A 26917-nucleotide genomic window follows, 5' to 3' on the forward strand; every position below is an offset into this window, starting at 1 on the left:
CAGAGTAATTGCAGATCTTATGCTGTGTGTATTATTAAGAATCTTAAGAGCAAATGTTATCTTACTGTAGAAAATTCAAAAAGGACTTCATATTCTTACCTAATACTTTTAAGAAAACGTTCTCTTAAATGCTGTCTTTAAAGTAAACTGTTTTAGCAGAGGATAAATATTAGTTCTGTTTAATCTTTTCCTGTGTCTTCCTCTTTAAGATGATGAAGGTCTTTGTAAGTCAGTGACCAGATCATAACTCTCTTTTCTGGGGGGTCTAGGTGTCCTTAATCGGTGGAGATTGCCTGACCTGTTCCCATCTTGGATGATCTCGACACCTAATCTACTCAGCCATGTCGTACAGTGCGGGTTTTGGGGATCCTAATCAGCTAGCCCAGCGCATAACTTCTAACATTCAGAAGATCACCCAATGCTGTAAGTTGCGTTTTTCCATGTTTATATAAAACTCTAGTGGAGGTGTCCCACATTCTGGGTTAGTTTCTCTGATTCGTTCATGGGAATTCACTCTTTGACCTCACTTGCTCGTGTGGTGGGTTTGTGGCACCCCACACAGCTGATCCAATCCTTCACATGCCTGGTTAAGTGCAGTGTATCCTGGAGAAGTGTACTATCACTCTGTATTCACTTTGTGAATAAACAATTAGTAAGATGGCTATTGGGACTAAGCCCATTTTGTCCTGGCCAGTTATGTGGCTCCTTAAGGTGGTAGGTTAGGGTGCTTAGTAAGGATTGCATCAGATACTTGCTGGTGCTTAGCATTGCATAGCAGGGACAGAAGGCACAGCCTTGCAGCTTGTCCTTGGAAGTGCATATTAGATATGTAAATAAGATTGTGCAAGGCTTAATAGACCTGTGCTTAGATTCATCCCACCTAATTCTTTAGCCACTCAGCTGTGATGTTTACATTAGAGGTCAGCTGGGGCAGATAGGGTTCTTGGTCCTTTTCTCCCATTCATGGAGGGAACTGTAAAGAGCAGTTCAGCCCATCTCTCTTCACTGAGTATGAAAAAACTCTACAGCGACTACATTCCTGAGTTTAAAGGTGCCCCATTTGAATGTTTACAATTTAGTGGAATGGATCCAAACCTTATTTTAATTCGGAGTATAACTACGTTTTTGCATTTGGACAAAATACACCAAAAAGGCAAGGGAAACATCATGGCTATTTTTTCATCTTAATCGGTATGTGTTTTTTCATTTGTTTCAAAAAAAAAAAAGGCAAAAGTGACTTAATTTCACAAATTACTCAGAGAATACTGTTCATCCAAAGACAGGGATAGCCACCAACAGCATATCATTAGGATTTGACATACATGTTTTTAATGTGGTGCAGGACTTTGTGCATATGCAGAAATTGATTTTTTTATTATTACTACTTCAGATGAACTCTGATCAGTTAAGTGTGTTGGTTTTTATAACTGTGGTCTTCATTTTTGCTAGACCAGCTTTTGGATTTGATACTTGTAACAGATTCATGGCACAGGTGTGTTTGGGTTTTTCTTGGTGTTTATTTTTTTCTATTTTTTGCAGCTACATTTTGTATTTTCTTTCTGAAAGAATTTCTGTAAATCTCAACAGACAGGAAGGAAGATTTCAGTTTTGCTTTATTGAAAAGCTTCTTTGCATCAGGGTGATATTTCCTCAACCTAAAATTAACAAAATGGCTCTGTAAATGCACTTCATTTCCTAAAATCTGCTCAGTGAATTCTRTAGTCTTTAACTTACAGTTTCATGGCTTCTAACTTGGTGTTCCAAAGACATCTGCCAATCCGTGACAGACGTTGAAGCTGCATGGTTATCTAAGATGTTTTAAAAAAAAAAAAAAAAAAAGTCCCAGCTGTTAAATGAAAATGTTAGTGAAAATGCTGGTTGAAATTGGAGCTTTGTGATTTTTGTCAGTGAGCACAAGTTCAGTGAGTTTGTAGTCCCCTACTTCCTCTTTCTTCCATCTCATCTCTTGGTTCTCCTCCCCCAGTTTATGCCCATAAGGTCCAGGCCTAAGTAAAAGGAGACATGCCACAGGGGTTGCCTCCAATCCTGTCCTCCTTTTCTTTTTGAAACTTAGATGGATGGGTCTGAGCACCAGACAGGAGTTTCTGCCTTTCTGAGGCACAAGTCCAAATCTCTCCTAGCAGCACCTGGCTTCAAAATCAGGAGTTTTTGCTTCAAAAACCCCAGCCAAGCTCTTTCCTAGGAATGGTAGATATGCAACTGGATTCCATCCCTCACTAGATCTCACTGAATTGTAAGCAGTCAGCTACTCCTGTATTCTCCACCCCATTCTCCTCTGGTAGGTTGTATGAGGAGCTGGATCCTATGGGTAAGTTGAGCAAGTTTCCTGGATAGGGCTCTCTAGGGGCTTAAATAAGTTTCTAGCTATTTTATTGCCCTGCACAGGGTTTGGCCAGCTTTCTGTTGGAAGCCATGGGAACTCTCAGGTCAAGTGGAGTGAAATAAGGATCCTGAGCTAAAATCCATGTTTTTCATTCAAAATAATTGACTCATTTTTCACTTTTGTCCAGAAATGCTTAGCATTTGTGAGACATGTCAACTCATTTGAAGTCTTCTTGGTGATCCCTGCACCTGGAGTTGTGGAGATGTTGTGTTTTCTGGAATAAGATGAATGGAGTGGAAGAGAGAAAGACAGATGATTTAGTGTCAGATTACTGATACACTTAAAGAATTTCCTTAAAACTAATTCACGCTTCTACTAATGTATAAGGAAACTGAATACTGCTAGGAAGATACAGATGAGATGCAGATTACTTGAAAGGAAGCTGGCTCTTCCACTTGCCTTTTAACTTGTGGGAGAAATACAGCAGAACTTCCTGAATTAGACAACACTGTGCTGCAGAGATTTCATAATACAGTGGAGTTTTACAATAAGCACTCCAAAAAAGCTAGAAAATTAAAACTTGTCTCAAAGCTGAAATCTTGACTATAACATTTCTCCAAAGTTGAATCATTAACCCCCAAAAAGGAAAACATTTGGTCCAGTTCTTTATTAGCTCTTCTTAATAAACCATACATATATAAGAGAAAATGCATTTATTAAATACCTTGCATTTCATAATGCATCTGTCTGATGCTACCATCATATTAACACTTTTGGTCTCTCTTGGAAGCTTAAGCCAGGAGGGCACCTATATGCATTTGGGATCCAGAAATCTAGAGCACTCTTTGGAAGAAGGTTCCTTCAGCTGTTCTTTAAAATTAGGGATCCTTGCTCAATTTTGTGGTATCAACATTTCTACAGAAATAAGTGGTTATAGCATCATTTAGCAACTTCTAGGCAGTGGAGTCTRTTTTTCTTGGGCCAAAGAGATTCAAATTCATGTTTTGCCAATCAGCCAAGTCTGTGATCTAAGGGTTCTCCTGAGAGTTTTGGGAGCTAATCTAGGCGGAGCATTTCTCCATGCCTTTTCTTAAACCCATCCCACTGAACAGGTGGGATTGCAGAAATCAGTGCTCTTATTGACACCCTCTGCAGTAGGATAGCCAAAGTCCTCAGGCAGGAGAGGGAAAGTTAGGCTCTGAGGTCTAATCCTAAAGATTTATAAAAGTTCATGTGACTCTTATTGAATAAAAGCATATAAAATCTGGGGAGCATGAATCACATGTTCTTGAATGAGATGTAGTGTTCTGTACTGAACCTCAGTGATGTCAGCATGCATTAGGCATGCTGCAAGCCTGCCTGCTAGCAGTGTCTCCCTGGTTTGGTTTTGGGTCTGTGTTAAGTTTGATGAGAAGCAGATCTGCAAACAGGTAGGGAAATTTCAAATTTAAATAATAAAAATAAAGAAGTGTACAATAAGCTTTGGCACCTCTTAGGGCTTAGGCAGTTGCTAAATTTCTATGTCCTAGAATGCAATTTATGATCAGGGTTTGAAAGTCCTTATCTGCAATCGGGTCCTAAATGACTACAGTTCTAATTCCAGGTCTATCTTGTATCAGATTCAAAATCTAGATTACTTACTTTGACATTTGAAATATAAACTTAAAGATGGTTGAGGTTTGTCACTAATTTTCTGGATATAAAGAATGGGAATATGAAGAATTAAATATAAAGAGTAATATAGGCTGTATACCTCCTGCCAGTTTGGACTTTGCAGGTAGAGAACCTATTATCAGTGTTTTAATCAGTGTTTACTAAAGGAGCAGTAGTTTCAAAACTCCAGTGGTTTCATAGGTGACACTCTCACTTATGTGGTAGTATAATGATAGCTGATATAACTTAAGAAAAATCTCAGTCTCTTCCTTCTTCCTTCAGGATGTAATACTTTCAAATATTTTCTGTGGTCACTTGTTTGCAGCAACTAGATAGACAGAGAAAGAGAATAACCAAATTATAATGCACAGAAACAAGATGAGCTACTAAAAAATGTTTGTTCATGACAAAACAACCCCTGATTGCTTACAAATCTGTATTTTTACCAGGCTTATTCATTTAACTATGCTAGAAATATGCCTAGTAGTATGAGAACATTGAGTCCATATTGCAATTTTTGTGTTGTTAAAGAGCATGTAGTGAATTCTACAAGAAGAAATCTGACCTTTCAGCAAATGGGAAGATGAAAATAAAATAAATAAAACAAAAACCCTAATTTAAAAATATGTTCCTTTCAGACTTCTTACAAATGTGAATATGAGGGGGAGCAGTTCTCTTTGAAGTCTGATGGTTTTCTGCATTTAAAAAAWAATAATTCCAGCAAAAAGAGGGAAAGCATTTTGTTTAAAGATATGCTCCCAGTAGGAGCATAATGACAGTTGCATTCATTTACAGCAACAATCCCACAGTCATAGGAGTAAGAATGGTTGAATATGGTTGGAGGAATTAGGGCCTCATCTGCTCAGCTGAAAAGATTTGACTCACGTAGCTGTGATGGAAATTGTGCAAGGTGAGGTAACCAGGAGGTTTTTTTTTTTTCTTTCCCCCCTCAACACAATGCTTCTTCTCAAGTCTCCCTCCTTCAAGTCTCTATTCCATGGGTAGGTCATTGAGGAAGCAGACCTTTATGCCTCTGTTTTGCTCTGTTCCTCTTTTTTTTTTTTTGGTAGCTACTAAACAGATAACTTTGTACAACCCCCAAAGAGGAGCATGAGTAATACAGACTACATAGGTAACTATTGTGACTCCACTGGCATCTCAAGCCTGGGTTCGGGAGCTGTTGATTTAGGAGCAGTACAGTAATAAGCWGCATTTTACTTGGGAACACAGAACAAAGCCTGGTGTTGATAAAGTACACCCAGTGTTTGATGTGTTTTAGAGAGTTTCTGATTTACAAACTGTAATCAAAGAGTTACACAACCCACGCTAACTCAAGTGAGGCGTTCATATTGTATTCTCCTCTCCCTTCTTCCCGCCCCCAACCGTGGCAGAATTTTGTCTGATGGCAATTGCAAAGTCAGTAAGAACATCATAATATACCCTTGCTCAGGACTGACAAGGTCAGTGATATGGTATTTGACTTTTCTGTACACACTGAAAATCAGCTTAACTGGAGAAGCATACACACTGCGTACTGCAAGATGATTAAAAAAATATTCAGATAGCCACAATATGCACACAGCTAAAGAGAGAATCTGTCTGGCTTTAGAGATTCTTTCTCATGAGAACTCTTATGCTTTCTGCTGGCTCTTTGTTTTCTATTTAAGGTAGCACGAGCATCATTTTGCATAGCACATTCCCAGAAGGTCAACTTCAGTCAGCAGAGATGGCTTCTGGAATTTATCTATCATGTGATGCATCTCCTGTGACTTTGTTTGTCTGATTTCTGTTATATCCTAAGTGTTCTGTAAGCCAGTCTTTTCAATGAATGTTGTTAAAATAGGAATTGAATTATATCCATCATATGACTTTTCCTTTCACTTTATGTAACTGTGGAAAATCATGAACACATTAAGCCCTGAAAAATATCAGAGTTCTTATATATGCCTTTTACCAGCTGAAACATTCATGAGAAACTGTTTCTGCCACCATGTTTGTCACTAACAGAGTCACTTGATTCTTCTTTAGCCAAAGAGGATACAGATGGGCAAGTGAAAGGTAAATGAAATCACTGCGGTGTTGAAATCAGAGCCCGTATGAAAACAGAATTCTGTTTTGTCTATAGGTAAAGTGTGATTTTGCACAGGTGCAATTTTAAAGCAAGTAAATTTCAAAAATAGAGCTTGTTTTGAGACTTTTACAATGATTTTGTCAGAAATTTCTGATTAGCTACAGCTAAGTTCCAGTTAACTTAGTGAGAAATACTATTTTCAACAAATCTTGTTTTGTTCTTGTTGCCATTATTGTTAAGAAGGCTTCTTGGATCTAGGATGTATTCTCATGCTTTAATGATTTCAGTCAAACCTAGAATAAGCTGGTTACTTAGGTGGTTTAAGTGCTTACTATGATCCTCTGCGTTTCAATTTGTAGATGTTAACCCAAGGTTGAGGAATTGAACTTGAATCTGCTATATCCATGTCGTAACCTGAATGCAGACGATAAGAGAAGGAGGAGTTCATATGTGCTTCAGGTCATTCTAGATGTCTGTCTTCTGCAATGAGATGAAGATGTGAAACCTCACAGTTCTTTAAGAAAGAAACTGTTTCTGAAAATTTTAAGCATGAATTATTTGCATACTGTTCTTAAAGGCTTTGTTCTATATAAAGTAGCATACATATTTGAAGTAGCATATATATCAGATCTGTTTATGAGTTTGCAGGTTTTTTCATATTTTTCTGTGTTTTATCTTGTTCATTAAAAATATTTTGGTTCTACAGGAAAATGATCTATGAAACTGCCTTATGTGAATGAGATTACATGAGAGTAAGTGTCAGGGATTTATTTATGCTAGTGGTAGAATAGTAAAAACTAGGTCTTCCATATATGCCAAAGAGATCTATTTGTGATAATAAGCGCAGGAAAGGCAGAATTTTCCTTGTGCTATACTGTTTTGCTCTACCTTAGTTGACTGATCTGGGGGAGGTGGGGAAGAAAGACCTCTGTAAATTGAGCAATTTTCTTCGGAAACCGTTTAAATAATAGTTGTAGAACTACTGTGCAATCTGCAAATAGCAAGGTGAACAGTGAAGACATCCAGAATTTTGTTTGAGCAACTATTGCTTTTGCTGATTGAGCAATGGATGGACTCAGTCTAAACAAGCTAACTTTTGCAAAACAGCCTGCATTTGTAGCAGAGGGGAAACAATGTTGTCAGTGTTCTGCCTGGGTCCTGGTGTTCCTTCCTATCTCTAGAGAATTAAATCCCAGAGCCTCTCTGAGGAACTTAAAATATCTTCCCGTTCAATTCTGTTGGATATTCCTCCTTGCAGGCAGAAGGGAGGAGAATGCATGGTGGTTTGATTATCCAGAGAGCCCTCTATCAAATCTCCTATAAAGCTAATGTGCAGTTGGCTGCCCCTCTCTAAGGGTTCAGAATAAACCCAGGTCAGTGGTTAATTGCAAGTGACCCCCCAGAATGACAGCTCCTTACTTGTGAACACCAATCTGTGATGTCTTGCATGTCTTTGCTTCCAGGTCAGTCTCTGAATAGGCTTCCTGTGTTAATGATCTGACCCCTTAAAAACAAACTTTCTTCCTTTAGGTCAGTTGATTTTATGTTGCTTGTGCAGCTATTGCTTTACTACAGAATCTTGCATCATATACATAATTTAACAATCTATTATTTGGTATTCTTTAGAGAAGTATTCAAACTCTGGGCTTTCGGGGAGTTTCCAAGGACAATTTAGGGTAAGGACTTAGAGTCTAAAGCGGTTATGACTTGATTTAATGACTTATTACAGCTCAGCTGAGGGGAACTAATTGATCCCATGATCAGTTATTGTGTACTTAAACAATGTGCATTTAGTATGTTCTATGCCTACATTAGAAGAAAAGGCATTACCTCAAAGCCTCTTCATAGCTTCATTGTAAGACCATTGTAAATGGTAGTACACTAGCATGAAATTATTACAGTTGAATTGAAAAACTGAAGGCAAATCCTGAATTCCAGACATTGTTACTTATGTTTCTGGTCACTTGGGAGCATGATTCTGTTTAGAAATGCTAGAAGCTCTAATAAAATCTAACAGAAGAGAGTACAAGACTTAAAGATGCTTTCCCCCTCTTTCCAGTCTTATACAGTCTTTTGTCCTTAGAGCTCTGAGGACAAACTTTATCCCCGTCTTTGTTTTCTTTCCTCCTCCTCTGCTGAACTGTCACTCTTGCTTAGAGAAGGGATAATGAGGCGTACAACACAGTGAAGTTGTGACTGATTTAAAATCTTTAATGAGTGTGAACTGCACAGATAGCTTTAAATGGGTTCTTATGCTCCTACAGRAAACTCTAGTCCACTGAATTTATTGCAACTACTTTAGTTTGCTGTAGATAACAGCTTTGAAAAAAGTTTGATCCAGGAATGTCTTCTACAGCATCTGTCTTTAGTCAAGTACTTTCAATCAAAGTATAGAAAGAAAACACATTGAATTGGATCCAAATAAATCGAGGAAGTCTGTCACCTACAGGCAAAAGCTAAACAATTTGAACTGGTACAATTTTTATAAAATCATTCTGTCTATTCCAATAACCTGTTYTGAAGTGACTCTCGAAGTTTATTAGACTCCACATAACTTATTCTGTAACTGGATGTGCTGTTTGTTGACTTACTTGTTCAACTGGAAACAAGCATGTGATTTCTTCATAGTTACCCAACCAGAGGCCCTGTGTGTAAGGCCTTTGGCGAAGCGTTTCTGAAAGGTAAGGGAGCAGGTGTTGTACACGCTGCTTATTTGCTATGGGAAGCCATAGCTGAGCCTGAGCCTTGCGTGGAAAAGGCACTTTCCTTCTGGTGCATACAAGAGAAGACTTCGCTGATTCTGCTTAGTCTGCTTAGGCTCAAGAGTTGGAAAAATGACTGAAAATCAGCAGCTTTAAATCTCCATGGTTAGGTTCAGTCCTGCTGAATTTAGATCTGAGGACCTTATGCAGTCACCAAAATCCTATCCGTTTCTTTTTAACTGAAAGACTGGTTCGTGGCATGGCAGGGGGGACCCTCACCATTACAGTTAATATTCAGGAGGGGCTATAGCAGCTAGCTGCATGTTGCCCATACTAGTAGCCTCTGGTGGCTCAGTGCTCCTGCTTCCTGTGACAGGTCCCAAATGCTGCTGTACTGTCATAGTGCCTTTCCTCTGCTTGCCCTGCCTGCTTGTCTGGTTTTGTCCTCTTTGCAGTATGACACCCCGGTTTTGTTGCTTCTCGTGCTGCTGGTGTTTTTTCTGTGAACGCCCAGTGGGTGCTGCATTTCCTGCGGAAGCACTAGACGGTAATTCTATGAAATTGGGCAATGTGGTCGTTCTGGCTTGGACTGCAGCACTGAAGGAAATTGCTGCTGTGCAGCTATAATGCAATCACATGCAAGTAAGAAATGAGGTTCCAGGCTGCAGCAAAGCAATAGGCAGCACATGTGAAAAATCTTTCCATTTCATGCTTGTATGTTGTGGCCTTTTCACCTCACTTTCCAGCTATAAAGCTGCAGCAAGTTTAAGATGGTCATGGCCAATTGAGGATTTAAAGTTTGTTTTTTCAGACTTGAAGCAAAAAAGGAGATTGAGATGGGAAGATAAGCTACCTGTAAGATTGCAGGTAACTTAGGAAAGCCTGTTTTGTAGCTGCACGTACTGGCAAGTGGCCCAAATTAAGAACAGCCTCAGTTTCCCTTGTCTCATGCTAGGGATGAATATGGTGCTTGGTTATCCCTCAATCCTGCCGGAGAAGGTGGGTRGTTTCAAGTCCTCTCTTCATTTCCCTCCTCTTGGTTCTTTGTCTTTCAAAAATTAGGATTTGACTCAATGTTTGGGTATTTTTCTTTTCTTATGCCACTCCTAGGGTGTTACAGCCTGCCCAGCAATTACTAATTCTTCCTTAGGGAGAGCTTTGTTTGCTACTCTATTCTTAGAGGCGGGGAGTTGTTTATATTTTGGGGTTCGTTTTATTATTAATTTTTTTTTAAGTGTGAAACTTCCTATGCAGTCTTAAATATTTTCATGTTCAAGAAGCACTACAATCAGTTATGTCCATGCAGGTTTAGTTGTGGTAATGGAACAGCTTTTGCAGAGACAGCTGAAAAACAAGGGAAAACAAGGAGAAAGGAGATACAACTTTTCTCTTCCCCAGCCAGCTAAAAGGCAGCTGTTAAACAAGGACAGTGTGTGATACAATATGTGAAGTTTGTTTTTATCTACGGAACAAATAGTATGCATTACAGATCTGGCAGGAACATTTCCCAAATAYTCCTACCTTTTAGAAAAATGTAATATTTTCGTTGTTAAGTCTCACTGCGCCTGCAACTTCTGAAGAGAAAATGAAACCTTTTATATGAGGCTGTAATAGTATTTTTTCTGGGTCCTGCTGTGTTCTCTTTAACTAGAGGGAGAGCTTCCACTGTTGATAAATAGAATCACTGTTTGGCCTAGTAAAAGTAAACATGAGCTGGCTCTTAAATAATTTTCTCAGCAGGAATTCAGGTTTCATCTTAATTGTTTCTCTGGCTCATCATTAACCATATCTGACCTGTTCCTGAGCATGTGACTGGCCCAAGAGAGTAGCTGAGTATTTTTCCTCAGCTAATAATTATGTATTATGAGATCTAGATCAGGAATACTGTGAAGAGAAATGAAAAATCTTGTTACTAATATGGTATTGCTTCTTCCTAATACAAGACTCGCTTTCAGGTGGAAAGAGCGAGATCCTTTTCTTTTGCATGTGAGACAGCAGTTGCTTGGAGAAAAGGCATTTTTGCAGTGTGGCACCTTGCACCCTGCATCTTTCACTGCCAGAGTTTGGCAGAGGGACTTTCCTTCTGAGGTAGCACACTGACAGCTCAAGGGTCTGCTTCCTCAGGGCTGCTCATTCACCTTCCTTATGTGCAAGCATATACCTTGATCTTCAGTGCAGACTGAAGACAACTTTGGATGACTTTTGTGGAGAACATCTGCGTTCACGCGGTATGCGTACTTCCACAGCTCCTGGGCAAGGCCCAACAGCTAGGTCTACATACCCAGGCAACCTGAGGTCCTGTTAAAGTGCCAGGCTTTGCAATGAAATGGATTAAAATCATTCACAAGTTCCACACTGACTCTGTTGTGGGGCTGGAAATGTCCAGAAGGACAGCCCTTTGGGAAGTAGTATTACTTATGCATCCCAAAGCTCCTTGTCTCTACCCCAGACATGGGAAGCAAGAAGAATCAGGAAGTGGGGAAAGGAAGACCATAAAGGGTGAGGTAACCTTAGGAACCAGGCAAAACTATGCGCTGACCTTTGGTCTCTGACTGTTATCGGTGTATTTATGGTGTCCAGCTATGGCTTGGTGATTTATGGCTGTGCCACCAGCTCTCTGGGACCCTTGAGCCTTCCTGATAAATTGAAAGGCACCTAGATAGCAGCCAGACACCTTCATGCACCAGCCTGCGCTCACAGCCCAGGGGCAAAAGTCTGTTTACACCAGGGAGGCAGCAGCATTATAAATACCATGATCAACAGAGAAGCTGGGGACTCTGTGGCCTTGATCTTATGAAAAGTAATCCCAGCTTTCCAGCAGTTTTCCACTCTGCAGCTCCAACACCCAAAACCCACTTGCTTCCCAAACAGGGCAGGGGGTCATGGAAGGAGCCCACGGAGGCTTCTTGTGCTGTGAAAGAGTACAAAGGACGGACTTCTTTAACTTGCAGACTTGCGTGTGTACTGTAAATCAATTCAGGAAATGCAAATTCTTTAGTTCCTGTATTATACTGGTCCTACTGACTTGTTTGCATCCTGTACAAAATACCAGGCTTCTGGCTTTTCCGTGACGACTGCATCAGGAGTGCTACTAAAGCCTGTAGCCCAAGATCGAGTTTTACCACTCTGCCTTTTTTTCCGTTTGTTTACTTGAATGAGTTATGTTTGACCTTTCAATGCAGTATATTTCGTATGAATTAACAGATGAAAGGAGAAATGCTCTTTTTTGTAAATAATATCCTTAATATGAAAAGCCAAGGTGGGAAATGCTAAATTAAAGGGAGCTGGAAAAATTGCTGTCTGTTCAGTCCTTGATTCTTTCTTTTTCCTGAGGTTTCTCAGCCTTTTAGCAGTTTCCTATTTTGATGTTTACTTACAGGCTTCTTGGTAAAATGTGTTTTACTTCCTGTTGAATTCTTGAGTCACAAGACTTGAACTGGGATGAACTTCCCTCTGACTCCTAGAATTGTATAGCTGACCAGTTATGCTGTGCTGGCTTTTAGTTTCCGTTCAGTTACCTACTTGTGTTCTGTTTTAGAAGTAGGCTACATATTTAATTAACTTGAAATGAAAATGTTTTAAATACAGGCTTTGTTTCAGGGAATTTTTCAAAAAATAGCCTTTATTTAAAAACTAGACCTTGCCTTTTCACTTTTTCATTTGCAGTTAAATACCTCTAGGTGGCAGTAAGACACTGGTAATTTTTCTATCTGCAAAGTAGATGTTAACAATGCTTGAAGCTTTTTTTTTCTGTAAAATACATACAGAGGCATTTTAATTTTGGAGAGGAATAACTGAGCACCTTGGCTCTTTAAATCAGCTGAGAGGGTGTCTTTGAACAGATAAAACTTCAGAATGGTTTGCTTTGAGTTTTGTAGGTATTAAGCTAATGAATCAAGACTTTGTTGAATTCAAAAGACAACGTAGGCAAGTTACTTTGTTTTTCTTTGCTTTAAAACAATGCATTACGCTGGGCAGAAGAAGACATAGTTAACCAAAATAGTTATTTACCAGTAAGTGTGATCACTAGTGCATGCTTCAGAGCTCACGCCTCAGTTAACCAGTATTCAGGTTTCTGAAGCTCAGTGCCTGTGTCCTGGGGCCCAGCAGGTACTAAACCCTTGAGCTGCAGAAACCCAGAAGCTTGCCAGCAGGTGGCGACTGTAGAAAGCCTTCAAGAATTTTCACTTGTGTCTTTATGTGCTTTTCAGTTTAATGAAAATGCAAGATGTGTGAAATTCACCTTGTACTGGTGTTCCCCTAAGTAATTTTTGTAGTAACTTAGGTCCACTTAATTCTCCAAAAACTTGTATCTTGAAATATTTGATTTTGACTTCGTGCAAAACTTGAGCACTAACCCCCCCCCCCTTTTTTTTTTAATTAGTATCTTCATTATCCTGGCCGTGTATGGAGGGAAATGGATGTAGCAATAGTCAGCATCACAATGTTACATAAAGCAGTCTAGAAAATCCAATATAATATAGTTCGCTGGAGACTTCTTATGAAACAAACATTAGAAATTTGTAACTAGAAATGTTCTAAGGAATTCCAGTTTTATCTCAGTGCTTAACAAAAGTCACAGATAAGTTTCTTATTGTAACTGAAGTTTGTTTTGTTACAAATCTCTTCCATGGTGTATGGAAAAATTCTCTTTTTTATGGTTTTCATCATTACTGAGAGATGCCTTTTACTACAAATTTAACTGTATTCAGAGGAGAAAAAGATAGTGTGCTAGTAAAGCGAGGATGCTGTCTATTATCATATTGTCAGGTGTGATACTGACTGGGTGGTACACCAGTCTGCCTGGAGAGAGCCACAGAAGTGCAGGGAAGACAAGTCTACTCCTTACTGAGGTTGAGCAAAAATAAGCCATTTTGCATATGTATTCTTCCTTGTTGGAAGATGTGAGAGTGTTAAGCCAAGATAGAGCACACTGAGAACATTAGTTTTGCAGTGTGATGAACTGCATGTCCTGAAACGTCTGTCTGTTGTTATCCTTGCTTTCCCATGTGATAGTAAATACATATACTAAGCTGAAAGTAAGGCTCAGGTGAAGTGTCACTTTTTGCAGTTCAAAACTAATTTATTTTATAAAATACACTTAAAAATCACCGATGTTTTGCGTCCCACAGTTAAAAATACATATACATATTTAGAACAAGTGTCTCAAACTTTAAATTTAAACTTAAATACTAGGATTTTTGTTCTTTCATGTACTTTAAGCCCATGAATACTTTATTGCTCTCTCTTCATTAATGCACTGGTTCTGAAATATTTCTTTATGATAATATCATAGCTGTCTTGCATTTGTCTTTCCAAAATGGCATGTATAAGAATGATTAAACCAGATTAAGATTTGTGCTGCTTATTAAAAAAAAAAAAATTAAAAGGAGTGTTTTATACTTATTAGAGTAACACTACCACTTAGTCTTTAAATTGCCTATTTCTGCCTAGAAACTTGAATACATTCATATCCTTTTTAAGAAGTCCTGGGTTTTGTCTTTGATTTGGCAAAAACTGTTTATTGGTTGTTTTGGGGCTTTTTTTTTAGTGGAGTCTTTGCAGTAGGTCAAACAAGTCATGCATATCATTTTCTGTCAACTTGAATGGCTTTAGAATCGTCTAGCAAAAATGCATAAAACTAAGAGAAAAATGTCTGTGCCCCAGTAAAATTTCTCTTCCTCTTTACAAACAGCTGCAGAAATACAAAGAATACTACATCAACTTGGAACACCACAAGACACACCTGAGTTGAGGCAAAAGCTGTGAGTACTTCACATGAAAACCTTTAATTTCATTGCACTGTAAACAATCTCCTGGTAGGTGATAGGGTGGTTTTTTTGTTCAGCAGAGTGCTTAATCTTGTTGAGAAAGGCAAGGATAGAGAAATATTTGAAAATTAAATGTTGAGATGTCCTTTTGAAAATTAATCTTGGGTAGTCTTTGTGAAGTAGAGTCAGCTGGCATGCCCAGCTATATTGCCTGCGGTATCAGTACTTCTACAGAACATATGCTGTATGTCAGCAAGGGGAAGGTGACAGGATCAGAAAGCAATGCTGCAGTTAAAAACAAATGAAGAAAAAACCCAAAGCAAAACCACCCCACACACCCACTCAGTCAGGTCTTCAAATCTGTATGTATAGAGTTTCCCAGGGTAATGTTTTCAGGGTTTTGTGAGATGTGATACTGAGGGAGAAAGGGGAATGTCTTCGTAATGATGAAAGCTACAATAAGAGATAACATTATAGTGTGAACATGTGCCAGAAATGCTAAAAAAAGCAGAAGTAAAATAAGGCTCAATGGTAGCGCTATAGCTCGGACAGCAGAAACTGGGCGTTCGTTAGCATGTCACTAGCCGATGGTTAGCTGCTCTCCACTTCGTGGCACAGTCTAATGAACCCATGTGATTTATTTATTTATTTTTAATCAAACTCCTTTAGCACTTTAATCTCGACACCATATATGCACATAAGCCATATGTGTCGTGCTGACCCTGCGGGTGAGAAAGTTGACAGTCTTCAGTGTAGCTGATGCTGCAGTGTAGCCACCAAATGGCAGGAAGAAGTGTGTATTAGACCAAAGGCATCCAATTCATTTTGTGTGAACAACCAAATTGCTTTCCAATAGCCTGAGCTCAGAGCCCATGACATTATTCACATACAATGCACAGTGGATGTCCTACTGGAGGCTGTGAATGGGTRAAAATTGTCATACACAGTGTGTGCACTCACTAGGCAGGATTTAGGCTTCAATTCACAACCAAAAAAGCTAGAAACTATTGCCACACATTCCAATCCCTTTCAGAAGGTAATATTTCCTTGAGTTTTCATCTGTTGCTTTTTCATTTGTCTGAATATTTGGCCCTTCCTTTCATGCTAGTATGTAGCTGGAAGTTATTTGATTATTTTCAGTGCTGATGTTGACTCTGCTAGTAACTTTCCRGATAAATTTTTTTTTATGTACATTGGAGAGGAGGATGGGAAAGCAAGGGAACAGCTTGAGTTGCCTCAGGAAAAAAAAAGTATGAAGACTGCTTAAGGAATGTGCAATAACAGAAGAGGCAGAAAGAAACAAAAACCAGGAATAGCTGTACTCCTAAAGGCAAGGATGTTTTTAGAGCACTGTTAACTCTATTGGTAAACAATTAATAAAGTTTTCAGCTACTGCATAATTGGAAAATATAGATCTCTTTGTATAAGCTTTTTAGTAATTATCAGGAATTGATCCTTCATGGACTGTGGTCCTAGAGTTATATCCTGGAGTTGTATCTTCCTCACAGAAAAACTTGGTCTTTTTTACAGTTATTTTGAACTCTGTTTTATCAAATATAAGCAGGTATTTCTCAATTTTTGAGATCGATAGCCTCAAAAAAGCAATGGAAAACTATGTTTAGCTATTCAGAATAACTAGGAACTTACTGTTGAATATTACAAAAATAATACAAAAATCTCTTAAAAAATAGGGGCAGGGGGGATTACTTGTGCTGTTACATTAGGAACATATATTCTTTGGTATCTATCTCACCTAGCGTCCAGAGTGATTGGTTGTCATGATGCCTTTACCATGAAGAATGGAATGAAGATGGGTTCATGCTCTTCAGTGAAGTATCTAGTACTACTACTTTTACGTGCATCAGTGCAACTTGAACAAAATAACCCACCAGTCTCTAATGAAACTTTGCTTTTGGTTTTAGGCAACAGAAGCAGCAGTACACAAACCAGCTTGCCAAAGAAACTGACAAATACATTAAAGAGTTTGGATCTTTGCCTGCAACAACTGAACAGGTATAAAACCACCAAAGACCACTGCTTGTTTGACTGTAACGTTGGCTCATGTAGAGTATTTGAGCGATTTCAATTCTGTGTGCCTATTTTTGTACTCCTCACCAGACTTTCAAAGCTGTGTTTTGTTAATCAACACACTTGCATGACAGATAGTTATAGCACAAGTATATTTTGTTGCAGTAGAGACTTGTTCCAAAGTTGTTTTTATGTATGAGGAATGAAGTAGTCTGACTAAAATGGCAGGAATTAAGGCAGTACCTTGTGCCTATGATTGCAGATAGCTGGGCRCTTTGTAACCTGTAGCAGTGATGCCAAGTCTGTCTGACTCAGCAGGCACTCTGACTACTTCCAGTGGCAGGGAGCTGTGTGCTGTGCCTGCATGCCTGGCCGATGGCCACACCTGCTAACACGCTGTCCAGATAATTTGCCCAGCAAGTCTGTTCTGCATAACTCAGATCAGTGTATACACTAGGTCTTGTCCACAGACTTTTCCTTTCTTGGAGGAATAGCACAGAGAACTTGGTACTAAAATAACTTGTACAGTCTTTAAGCTGCTTCTTTCCCAAGTCTGCTGTGAAATCTGGGCAGGAAGTAACGTGCAAAGTGGCTATTGTCATTAGCACACTCCTGGCTGCCATTCTGTGGTTTCTTATCCTAATGCAATCTATAGCTTAAATAGGAGAAGAGTAGCAGGATACCAGAAGGTATGGATGCAAGTTATTGCCACTCAAACAACTTATCTGGTCTGTGGCTTCTTACCAAAGAGCCTTCAGGAAAATGAATTGTCCTGTTATACTGAATTCAAATGGCAGTCCATGTTCCACGTGTGCTCAGCCTGTCAAGTAGTAAACTTCTAATGTTGTTTAAACCTGGTCTTCGCATATAACCTCCAGTTCAGTCAAAATGTATTTTATAGTTTCTCTGTTGCTTGATCCTGGAGCTGAAAAGTTGATAGGGAGATGTTTTACTGTTTGATTTTACTCCCTTTATCATGAGCATCTTCATCAAGGATACCTCTCAATGAAAAGCATAAATAATGGATTGACAAATTGCAAAGTATAGGCTTTCACAAATCTGGAAGGAAGGGTTGTTGTAATGTATACATATAAGGAAATGTAATGGAGACTCTCCTGAGTGCCCAGTATTCCTCTTGCCTCCCCCACAACCTCCTCAAAAAATAAAACTAATAGGTTATAACAGGTGTTTCTGTAACAGTTTTTAAGCACTTAAGAGGGAGTGTGAGCCCACTTTAGGTGCAGCTCAATATAGATTTCCAGCRTGTATTTAAAAATACATGTGGAGTATGTTTCTCCACCCCCCCATCAGTCTGTTTTGCATACTTTAGAATTCACAGTATCAAAATATTTCACACTTAAATTATGAATTAGTTTTATAAGAAACAGGTAGTAAGGAAAGTAGAAGCTTTCCATGTATTGGCTTACAGAACATTGTTTGACCTGTTCCCGCCCATTGCTCATTTCCAGCTGTTTAATGAAACTAAATACATCAATTTCCTCTTTAAATCTCTTAAGTTGTGACAGAGTTATGTGATCCCGGAGGAAAGGAAGGTTTGTCCATGCAGTTTCAAATGGTTTTGTAGACAACTTTCCCTTATTCCTATTTAAAAAGTGAGTATATACCTTAGACAGTATTGAGCAGTCTGGAAATGGCAAAGCCTTGAAAAGCCTGAGTTCATTTGACTTGGTAAAACTTTTTATCCTATAGCGTCAAAGAAAAATACAGAAAGATCGTCTTGTGGGAGAGTTCACTACAGCACTAACAAATTTCCAAAGACTCCAAAGGCAAGCTGCTGAGAAAGAAAAAGACTTTGTAGCCAGAGTGAGAGCCAGCTCCAGGGTATCTGTAAGTATCAGAAAATGTGCTGTTGATTCTGTTAACAGTGCCATTGGTGGTATTTGGTGTCAAACTTGCTTCCTTAAGGCTGCTGATGGGAGCTTGCATCTGACTCCAAGTGCTGCAGAACATGTGCAATGTGATTATAACTGTAGTAGTTTTCTTTACTCACTTCTTTGCATAGCTGAATCATTTTGTGGTGAAGGCTGAATTAAGATGTAATGCAAACCCCTGTAACCTGTTACTTTTTCCTTGTCTTTTTTTGCACAGAATCATGAACTGCCCCTGTGTTTGTGCCATAATCTTGTAAAAGCAATTTTTAGTAGATCTTGAAATGCTTTTCCTGGACCTTTAGATAACAACAGACTTTTCCTACTGGAAAGAATCGCCAGATTTCCATATGGTATTGAAGTGGAGAAGTGCTGAGGAGCTTGAGATGTTGAGCTTTTCCTTGCTAGCATATCAATTTTGCCTTTTTACGCTGTGCCCAATACATGTTGCTGTACTTGTAAATTCTAGCAGGCGGTTACTAAGCTGAATGTTTTTGCTTGTACTTTGGCTTTATGCATGCATAAAGCAAAATCAGGCTGAGAACATGTTAAATCATGTTTCAGTTTGAAGYTGACTTAATATAAACTTTGTAATATCGACTCATTATAGGAATGCTGACAGTGCTCCTTTCAGGGCCATAAAACTCTATTTTTGTTTTCCTAACACCAATCATGTAGAGTGGTGCTCCTGAAGACAGCTACAAAGAAGGAACACTTGTCTCTTGGGACAGGTAGGCTGCATCTGTTAATAAGTCTGAACTTAACTCAGAATAGTAAATGGCCTGAAGGCAAACTAGCTGCTGATTGTTCTGACCAGTTACCTTTTCCTGAAGGGAGTAGGGACAGGCTGTTCAGTCGAGCTTCCTTCCATGGGGCAAGTGTGGGGAGGAGGCTTCTTGGTGGCTTCAGTGGGAAGAAAGAGGAGCTGTTCACATGTTCTCCTCCTTCTTTCCATACTCCTCTATGACTCATCTCCTTAAGCTGCCCCAGATCCATATCTGGGCTTTGTGACACTCAAACTTAGGTAAGCACAGTCCAGCTTTTAGATAGAGTAAAACTGCTGTGCTCTGGTAAAAGGATCTAATGTTTGCTTGATCTCCTGTTACTTCATACTGTCCAAGAGTTACAACTCAGCCTCAGATTCCATTGGCATTGGCCAGCTTACTTTTGCCTCAGATGGGTTTAATCCCTGCAGTTTATAATTCAGAAGAAACTTTGTGGATCCATACGTGGAATTTCCAAGCAGCTACCTCAGTGCTGCGTGTAACTTTAGTATGAAGAAACCTACAGCAGCRGTTTCCTATATCAAAAATGTGACTTCTCTGTTAGCTAGACATGCAAGGGTAAAAACATGCATTTTGTTAACTGATACAGAAAGTTTGCTTTGTGTATTTGACTGTCATCTTATGCTTCTTATTCTGACTTATTTCTTATTGTGATTGCTCGATTATGGTGGGTTTTTGTTCAACAGTCAACCTCAATCACAAGTGCAAGATGAGGAAATTACAGAAGATGACCTCCGTCTCATTGAGGAGAGAGAATCTTCCATTAGGCAGCTTGAGGTAAGTATGAGTGTTATATGTGGCTTTAAAACAGATCTTAAAATATGCTTTTGATGTTCCCAAGGAAGAATCATTCTTACTGGCATGAGCATTAGTTGCAGAAGTTAATCCTGAGGGATTAGGATGTTTGGGGTTTTTTGGKTTTGGTTTATTTTGTTACTGCTTAACCTACAAATATTGCCATTACCTGGTACATGAAATATATACTAGAAATCTCCTGTATGAAAGCTATGTTTTGCTACTGTGTTTAATTTCACTGATTCAGTTAAGGAATTCAAAAGTGCTCACGTGATTACAAGGAAAAGTACATCTCGTGGTTTTTCAAACAGACCCTTATCACATTATGTAACTTTTTTTAAGGATAATTATAAATGAAGCAAAATCATACCCTCCCTCCCAGGTGTTCCCAAATATATAGTTTGACATGTTTGTTTTGTAAGCAGGTTTTTTTTAACACTTTATCTGGAAATGGAGATGCCTTGTTTCATTTAAACTTTTGTAATTAAGGTCTTGTCAAAAATTTAAAAGTGTTTAACATCAAGATTTAAAGTACACAAATAATTATCTTCAGTGTGATGAAATACTGTCATCAAGACACTTTCGTGAAAATTAAATGAATTTTTTCAGCCAATCTGGAATTCACATCTCTACCATCAACAGCAAGAAATCCTTCTGATGCACGTAGCAAAATCTGTTCTGTTCTATATATGAGTTCTGTGATAACCTCTCCCTGCCACTCATGCACTAACATACAGTAAACTAAACAGATATCAATCCTTGGTTAAGAAAGAGATCATATGCACAGTGGTAATGTGACATCTATCATTTCATCATAACCAGATGGTAATGGTGTAATATAATATAGGTGCAATAGCCTGGCTCCATATTATAGTGATCATTTCTGTGAACTGTGCTTATTATAAAGCATGTGTGTTTAATTTAAGAGAGGTACTAAAACTAATGCAAAACACTTTCTGCATATGCTTTTATTCACTTGGTGTCAATTGATAGCTTTTAAGCTAAGCTGGTATGAGCCTGCCCCTAAGCTGAAATGAGGGTATTTCAGATGGAGTGTTGCACCAGCTAAATTTAAAATCTATTCAGTTAAACTAAGTCTACAAGTTTGTGTGTAGACAAACCCTCAGCAATATGAGAGATCCCGTTTTGTGATATGATGTGAAGTCTTCCTTATAATAAAGTTTCCTTATAATAAAGAATCATGGCTGCATATTCTGGAGGAGAAGCAGTGTTTTTTATCTAAATATACAGCGATGCTGTAAAAGGTTATGCCAATTAATGTGATGATTTTTTCCTTGCAGGCAGATATTATGGACATCAATGAAATTTTCAAAGATTTAGGAATGATGATTCATGAACAAGGTGATGTGATAGGTAAGTCCAATTCATATATTCTCTGAAAAGTTGTTAAAGCATGTACATAGAGATGCTGTGATGCAGGGAGGGAAAAAATCACTCTTTCCCCTCTCCCCATGAGCTGTGTTTTACTTGGTATTTATTTGTTCTAAGTTGTTTCCAAATAATAAAATCCTATCTCTGTGGAAAGCAGCAATGTGGAACTTTTGCTGGAAAATTTTCTGTAATAAGAATGTCAATGCAAAAGCAAATCACATGCAAGCTATTAATGGGCAGACTGGCTGTGGTGGCTGGGGATAGAGTGAGTGAGGATGGGAAGAGTGAGTTTAAAATGTAGCTTAAAATAATGTGTAGTTTTTAATATGTATAAAATATATTTAAAAGTAATTCTGTGAGTACTTGTTAAATAGTATTTTCATTGAGCTTAAAGAAGAAGCATGTTGGGTGAAGGGGTAGAACAAAGGAATGACACAATCTAAAGCTCCTCTTTGGTTTATAAAGGATCTCTGAAAAATGTGATGGGAGCGGTGGGTGCATTTTGTTTTGTTCCCACCATACACATGGTGGAAAGCATTAAAAAAGAGAAAAGCTAAATTGAGAAATATCATTTTCCTGAACAAAAAAAAATAAAAGAAAACAAAAAAAATTCATTTAGGGAATTTTACTGTTCTGACTAATGGTATAAGTATGCAGAGCCAGCTAAGGTTCCTTTTCTACCCTCCAAACAGACAAGCTTGTTCTTATCATTAAATATGATCGCAAAATATGTTTTCTGAGTCTGTTGCTGTTGTCCAGAGTACATTTGCAGGGCCTTTATTTATTTTTATTTATTTTTATTTTTTTAAGTCATCTTCCACCATAATATGTTCAAGATCCCATCAGATTTTTCCAGGAAAAACATCTGTGCCAAAAGGATTGAATACTAAACTATATTCATGGCTCCTGGAGTGTTTCATGTGTCTGTTTCCCCTGAGCTCTTGGCCTTAGGCATTTTCTCTAAACAGAGGTAGTCAGTAGCAAGTCAGAGGACAAGAAAGTATTGAGAGAAAGTTTCTACCCCAGTCTGTTTCTGAGGCTCAGTCCTGCTTCTAGAACAGGGGAGCTCTTACTGACGTATGAAGTCAGACAGTTAATCCTGGGTTGGTTCAGAAATTAACTTAAGCCTGTGCAAAACATTTAGTATAAGAAAGGTCAAACTTCCATAATGCACAATATAAAACTTTGAGTGTTGATAAAGATATCGACAATTATGGGGGGGCAGCTATTACAGATGGTCTCAAGCATATTTCAGCATTCCAACCCTTTGGTTGGGTTATAACTAATCAAAATTTGAAATCTTTCTTTTTAAAATAAAGACAGCATAGAAGCCAATGTGGAAAATGCAGATGTACATGTCCAACAGGCAAACCAGCAGCTGGCAAGAGCAGCAAATTACCAGGTAATGTCAATGCCAACTGCCAGTTGTGTGTAACTGTCCTTTTTCAGTAGTCCTGACTCCCACTTACTTTTGCAATTCAGATTTTGCTTAGCATTTTCCTCAAGGCTTGGAGAATCACTTAAAGGTTTATGATTAGAATAGGACAGTATTTCTAGGTCACTATGAAACAAAAGTCAGTGACCTCTGTAAGCTTTTGGTCTCCTATAAAATTAACTAGGTTGTTTCAGAGCACTAGGAGTTTTACCCTTAGTTTAAAAAAACAAAAAACCTTCTTTACAGTCCAAGAAGGAAAGAGTTGACTGTGTGTGGAGGAAGAGCCTCTAAAAATCATTGGAAGTCTTCTGAAGGTGCTGCGAAGTAGCATCAATTTTTGCTGTATATGTAAGCAAAATCTTCTTAAAGTTATGTAAGTTCTGCTTCTGTTGATTGCTACACTGATCCTGAAAATGTATTTTAAGCTCTCAAACTTTTTGAAAAGCCTTTTAAAGATCTTTTAATACCTCCTTTTTTTTTAATTTTTGGCACTGATTAGAAATAATCTTATTAGTAATAAATCCTCCTTCTTCAGTCAAAGTTAGTTTTTAGATTTTTAAATCTTCTTATGTGTTCTAGTAGTAGCCAGGCCAGTAAATCAATGACAAAACATTTGAAGGATTGCCTGCTCATCTTAGAAGAAGTCGGGAAGGAGAAGGGGTGGAGGCATCCTTGAATTGTTTTCCAGATGGTATTAATTGGCACAACCCATTATGAAGTATGAATGATAGCTTCTATTTTGATACAGATAAGTTTCATAAAAACAGAAATAATAGCCAAAATTTTCAATGCAAGATATTACTTTTTGGGTTGAAATTTAAAATAGAGTAGTACAAAAAGCTTTTCATAATGAGGAGGAAAGGATGAATATTTTCTGACCTCAAATGTTTTCCATGCTTTCGACAAGCTTTTGTACCAAGAGACTTACAGTAGAGACAAGATACTCAGCAGAGGTGGCCTCTGTTTGACAGGACTGTGCCATTGGCTTTGGATTTAAATTTTCCTTTGCTTGAAAACTCAGCCTTGTTCCAAGCCTCTGAAAAATCATTTGCATTTTCAGGAGACTTATTTTAATTTCAGCAGCTAATATCTGTGTATGCTCTGACCCACTTGAGGAACTGGGAGAGGCCTAGGCATATTAGTGGGGACTAGGCTGCACATGCTTGGTACCTGCACAACCCCTGTGTGTGCTCGGATGGGATCTGCACCACCAGTTTGCCACAGGGGTATGTTCACAGAGTTTTAGGGGCAAAGCCAGGCTTTTCTCCTCTCTTTCCTTTCTACTTTACTGCTGTTGCTTTAGTGCTCATAGGAATGACAGTCAAGTGTAGGAGGAAATAACAACTCCATGTCTTTAGTCCAGTACCTTGCCTGGGTAGTGTTACAGGGATAATGTTTGACTTCAGCACGGTGTTGGTAAGAGGTGGTCTCCAGGATGAGAAAGGAACAGACTGGGAGTGTAAGAGCTGAAAGGAGAGCATCTGGCAACAGATAAGAGATGGAAGGGGCTCTGTCAAAGAGGTTGAGTTCTAGCAAGAAAATGATGAAACAGCTAAGGGAAGAGCTTTAGTTTGACAATGGGAGGAGAGAAGTGACAGTGAGACTTAGCAGAACTAGAAGAAAGTGGCTAAAACAAGAAGCTTAGTAGCCTGGGTGGTAGCAGGGTGGAGAACACTCTGTTCCAGTGAAGAATAGAGACAGATGTAGTTCTGCAGGAAAAACAAACAACAGGACATCTGTACTGGAGAAGAAATAGCCAGAAGAATGTCTGCCAAATAGAGCAAAGCCTGGTTTTGCTTCTGGAGCTGTGGCCTAGAATCCCAAGATTTGAGTGTTAGCATCCCTTTGATATCAGCAAAAGCCTGTGAAACCCACTGGTAAAATGTTTTATTCCCTTTCCTGCTGCTTCAGATAAAAAATGGCAACCTGCTCCTCATCTTGGTTGCTCTGGTATCTCAAGGGATAGACCTGTGTGGGAGAGCTAGAAGTTCTGGATATGCTCATGACTTGCATGGTATTGTAGTGACATCAGTATAACTGGGTATCTATTCAGGCCTTTTTTTTTTTTCTTTAAGGGCAAGTTGAACCCTAAGAAACTTCACAAAAACAACTTTAAAATAACACTATTAATGAATGCAGAGTCAGTCTTCCAGAAGTCTAGAATGGCAATCCTTTGTCCCCTTCTGTGTATATATTAATAGTCTTTAAATAATTTTTCCAGAAGACCATTCCTGCTTCCTCTGCTATGCAAATTGCAGATCCATTTTCCTCTGTACATGGCCACATGCTCTCACACATTTTCTTTCCCCCAATATTCCAATTATTTTCATTCATTGTCCAGGCTCCTGCATTCACTTTCCTTAGTTTATTATGTATGCTAGAAAGTACCGCTGAAATTGTTCTGTTGAATAATGTAGCCTTAAATTTAATTCATGAATGAATTACTCTTTTTCTCTTGAACAACTTTATATGATTTATTGTTGTTTGTAAGGACAGCTTTTATTTGGATTACACAAGCAATAGGACCGTAAAAGCATTTGACTGGTCTTCTGGTCTTATGGTACTATTTTCAATCAACTTGTTTTTCTTCTCTATTGGCAGCAAAGGTCCCGAAAGAAAATGTGCATCCTCATTCTTATACTTGCTGTTGGAGCACTGATTCTTGGAATCGTCATATGGGCATCTGCAAAATAAGTCTCTGGAGAAAGCATTGTAATTGGTATTTAAATTATGAAAGGAAATTCCTACAGTCATGGTTTTCTCATTGTGAAGCTGAGTAAAATAATGGTTCTGTACTTCATCACACTTGCTTTTTTTTTTTAATGAAACTTTGTTTTGTCCTGAGAAGTAACATTCTCAGTGCTCCAGTTGGTATAACTGCCTGCCCTCTTGGATGTGAGTGCTTCTTATCAGTAAAATCAGTCAACTTCATAAACTGTTCTGTTAACTTAAACATAAAAGCCTCTTAGGGGTTTAGGGGACTAATCAAAAATCCTGATAACTTGTTTTGAAGGAGGGGGKTAGTTATCTTTGGGGGTATTGCTAAATATTGCTGCCAAAACAAACTCCCGAATTGTTGCTTGGGGCAACAAATTCATATCTTGGACTTTATTTTTAAGCTAGTTATGTCTTTCTATCTCTTTCCCTTCCCTTCTGGCCCACCCACCTGCCCATTTGTTACGGATGGTTCAAAAATAAAATGTAGGTTGCTGAAGTCGGTGTGATTTCTCTCTTTTAAAACTGAAACTTTCAAATTAAGCCTTCAGTTTGCCTAAAATCTTTCAGAAGCTTCATGTGTCTCTTTATGTGGCATTAAGTGCCATTATGCCTCGAAGCCTCCTGCAAAGGTAGGTGGGGTGGATGGTGTAACTTGCGAGTGTGGATTTCTCATTTCAGTTCTTGCATTAAGAAATACTGTGTTTAATGTGTGCACGCCTGATACCTTCACATCTGAAGTGTGCATCAATGAGCTTGGCTAGATGAAAATAAGTTTTAGTCTGTGAATTATTAGATTTACTGGGAAGAATAGAAATTCCCAACTTCCTAACTRCACTTGAATGTCACTGTTCTGAAACTGCTGTGATTCAGTTTCTGTGAACAGACCTGAAGTTGTATGTGAGGTGTTTTATACATCTGGGGAAAAGAAGATTACAAGTTAAATTCCAAGTTCAACAGTGGTATATGAAAATAAATTCTTAATCAGTTGAACTGATTTGAACTGCTTAAGAAGTTTGATAATGCTTATAGTCTTTAAAATGACCTTTTTCCTTTTGTGCCATTTTTTACTAATATATTAGAAATGTAACTGAACACTTTTTTGCCAATTAATCTATTTGCCTTTTTAATTGATGTTGATGCACTAATCTGAAAAGTGTACAGGTGAAAAAGGCACTTAATCTGTATTTTATAAAGTTCTTATACACTAGATTGATAGAGAATGCACTGTCTACATGGTGAGCTATGAAATTTTATTTGGGAACAATTTAACTGTAAAAATAAATGGACTTCAGAACTGTAACTGTGCAACCAAAATAAAGGTCTTTTAAAGAGTA

At 38.4% G+C, this 26917-nt stretch overlaps 1 protein-coding gene across 4 annotated transcripts; it reads left to right on the plus strand.

The window, feature by feature from the left end:
* The first annotated feature begins 269 nt into the window (after positions 1 to 269).
* STX7 (syntaxin 7) lies at positions 270 to 26917 on the plus strand. 4 transcript variants are annotated; one of them, XR_003254724.1, is made up of 10 exons: positions 270 to 423; positions 14466 to 14535; positions 16464 to 16554; positions 18280 to 18417; positions 19137 to 19189; positions 19930 to 20020; positions 21340 to 21412; positions 22750 to 22832; positions 23112 to 23238; positions 25467 to 25556. XR_003254724.1 is itself a non-coding variant. In XM_026072813.1 (9 exons), the coding sequence occupies exons 1-9, from the start codon at positions 342 to 344 to the stop codon at positions 25557 to 25559; spliced, it is 774 nt and encodes a 257-aa protein (XP_025928598.1). In that variant the 5' UTR covers positions 270 to 341; the 3' UTR covers positions 25560 to 25652. The 4 variants fall into 4 exon arrangements, 2 of the variants coding, with proteins under 2 accessions (XP_025928598.1, XP_025928597.1); XR_003254725.1 differs by having other exon boundaries at positions 23112 to 23213; positions 25467 to 25554; XM_026072813.1 differs by lacking the exon at positions 23112 to 23238 and having other exon boundaries at positions 25467 to 25652.

The sequence above is a fragment of the Apteryx rowi genome, unplaced genomic scaffold (assembly GCF_003343035.1).
Source record: "Apteryx rowi isolate R43461 unplaced genomic scaffold, aptRow1 scaffold_351, whole genome shotgun sequence".
Taxonomy (NCBI): domain Eukaryota; kingdom Metazoa; phylum Chordata; class Aves; order Apterygiformes; family Apterygidae; genus Apteryx; species Apteryx rowi.

Coding starts and splice junctions, on each gene's coding strand:
- STX7 (XM_026072812.1), top strand. CDS start 342: ATGTCGTACAGTGCGGGTTTTGGGGATCCTAATCAGCTAGCCCAGCGC. Junction 16,555..18,279: donor TGCCTGCAACAACTGAACAG/GTATAAAACCAC, acceptor TTTATCCTATAG/CGTCAAAGAAAAATACAGAA. Junction 18,418..19,136: donor GAGCCAGCTCCAGGGTATCT/GTAAGTATCAGA, acceptor CCAATCATGTAG/AGTGGTGCTCCTGAAGACAG.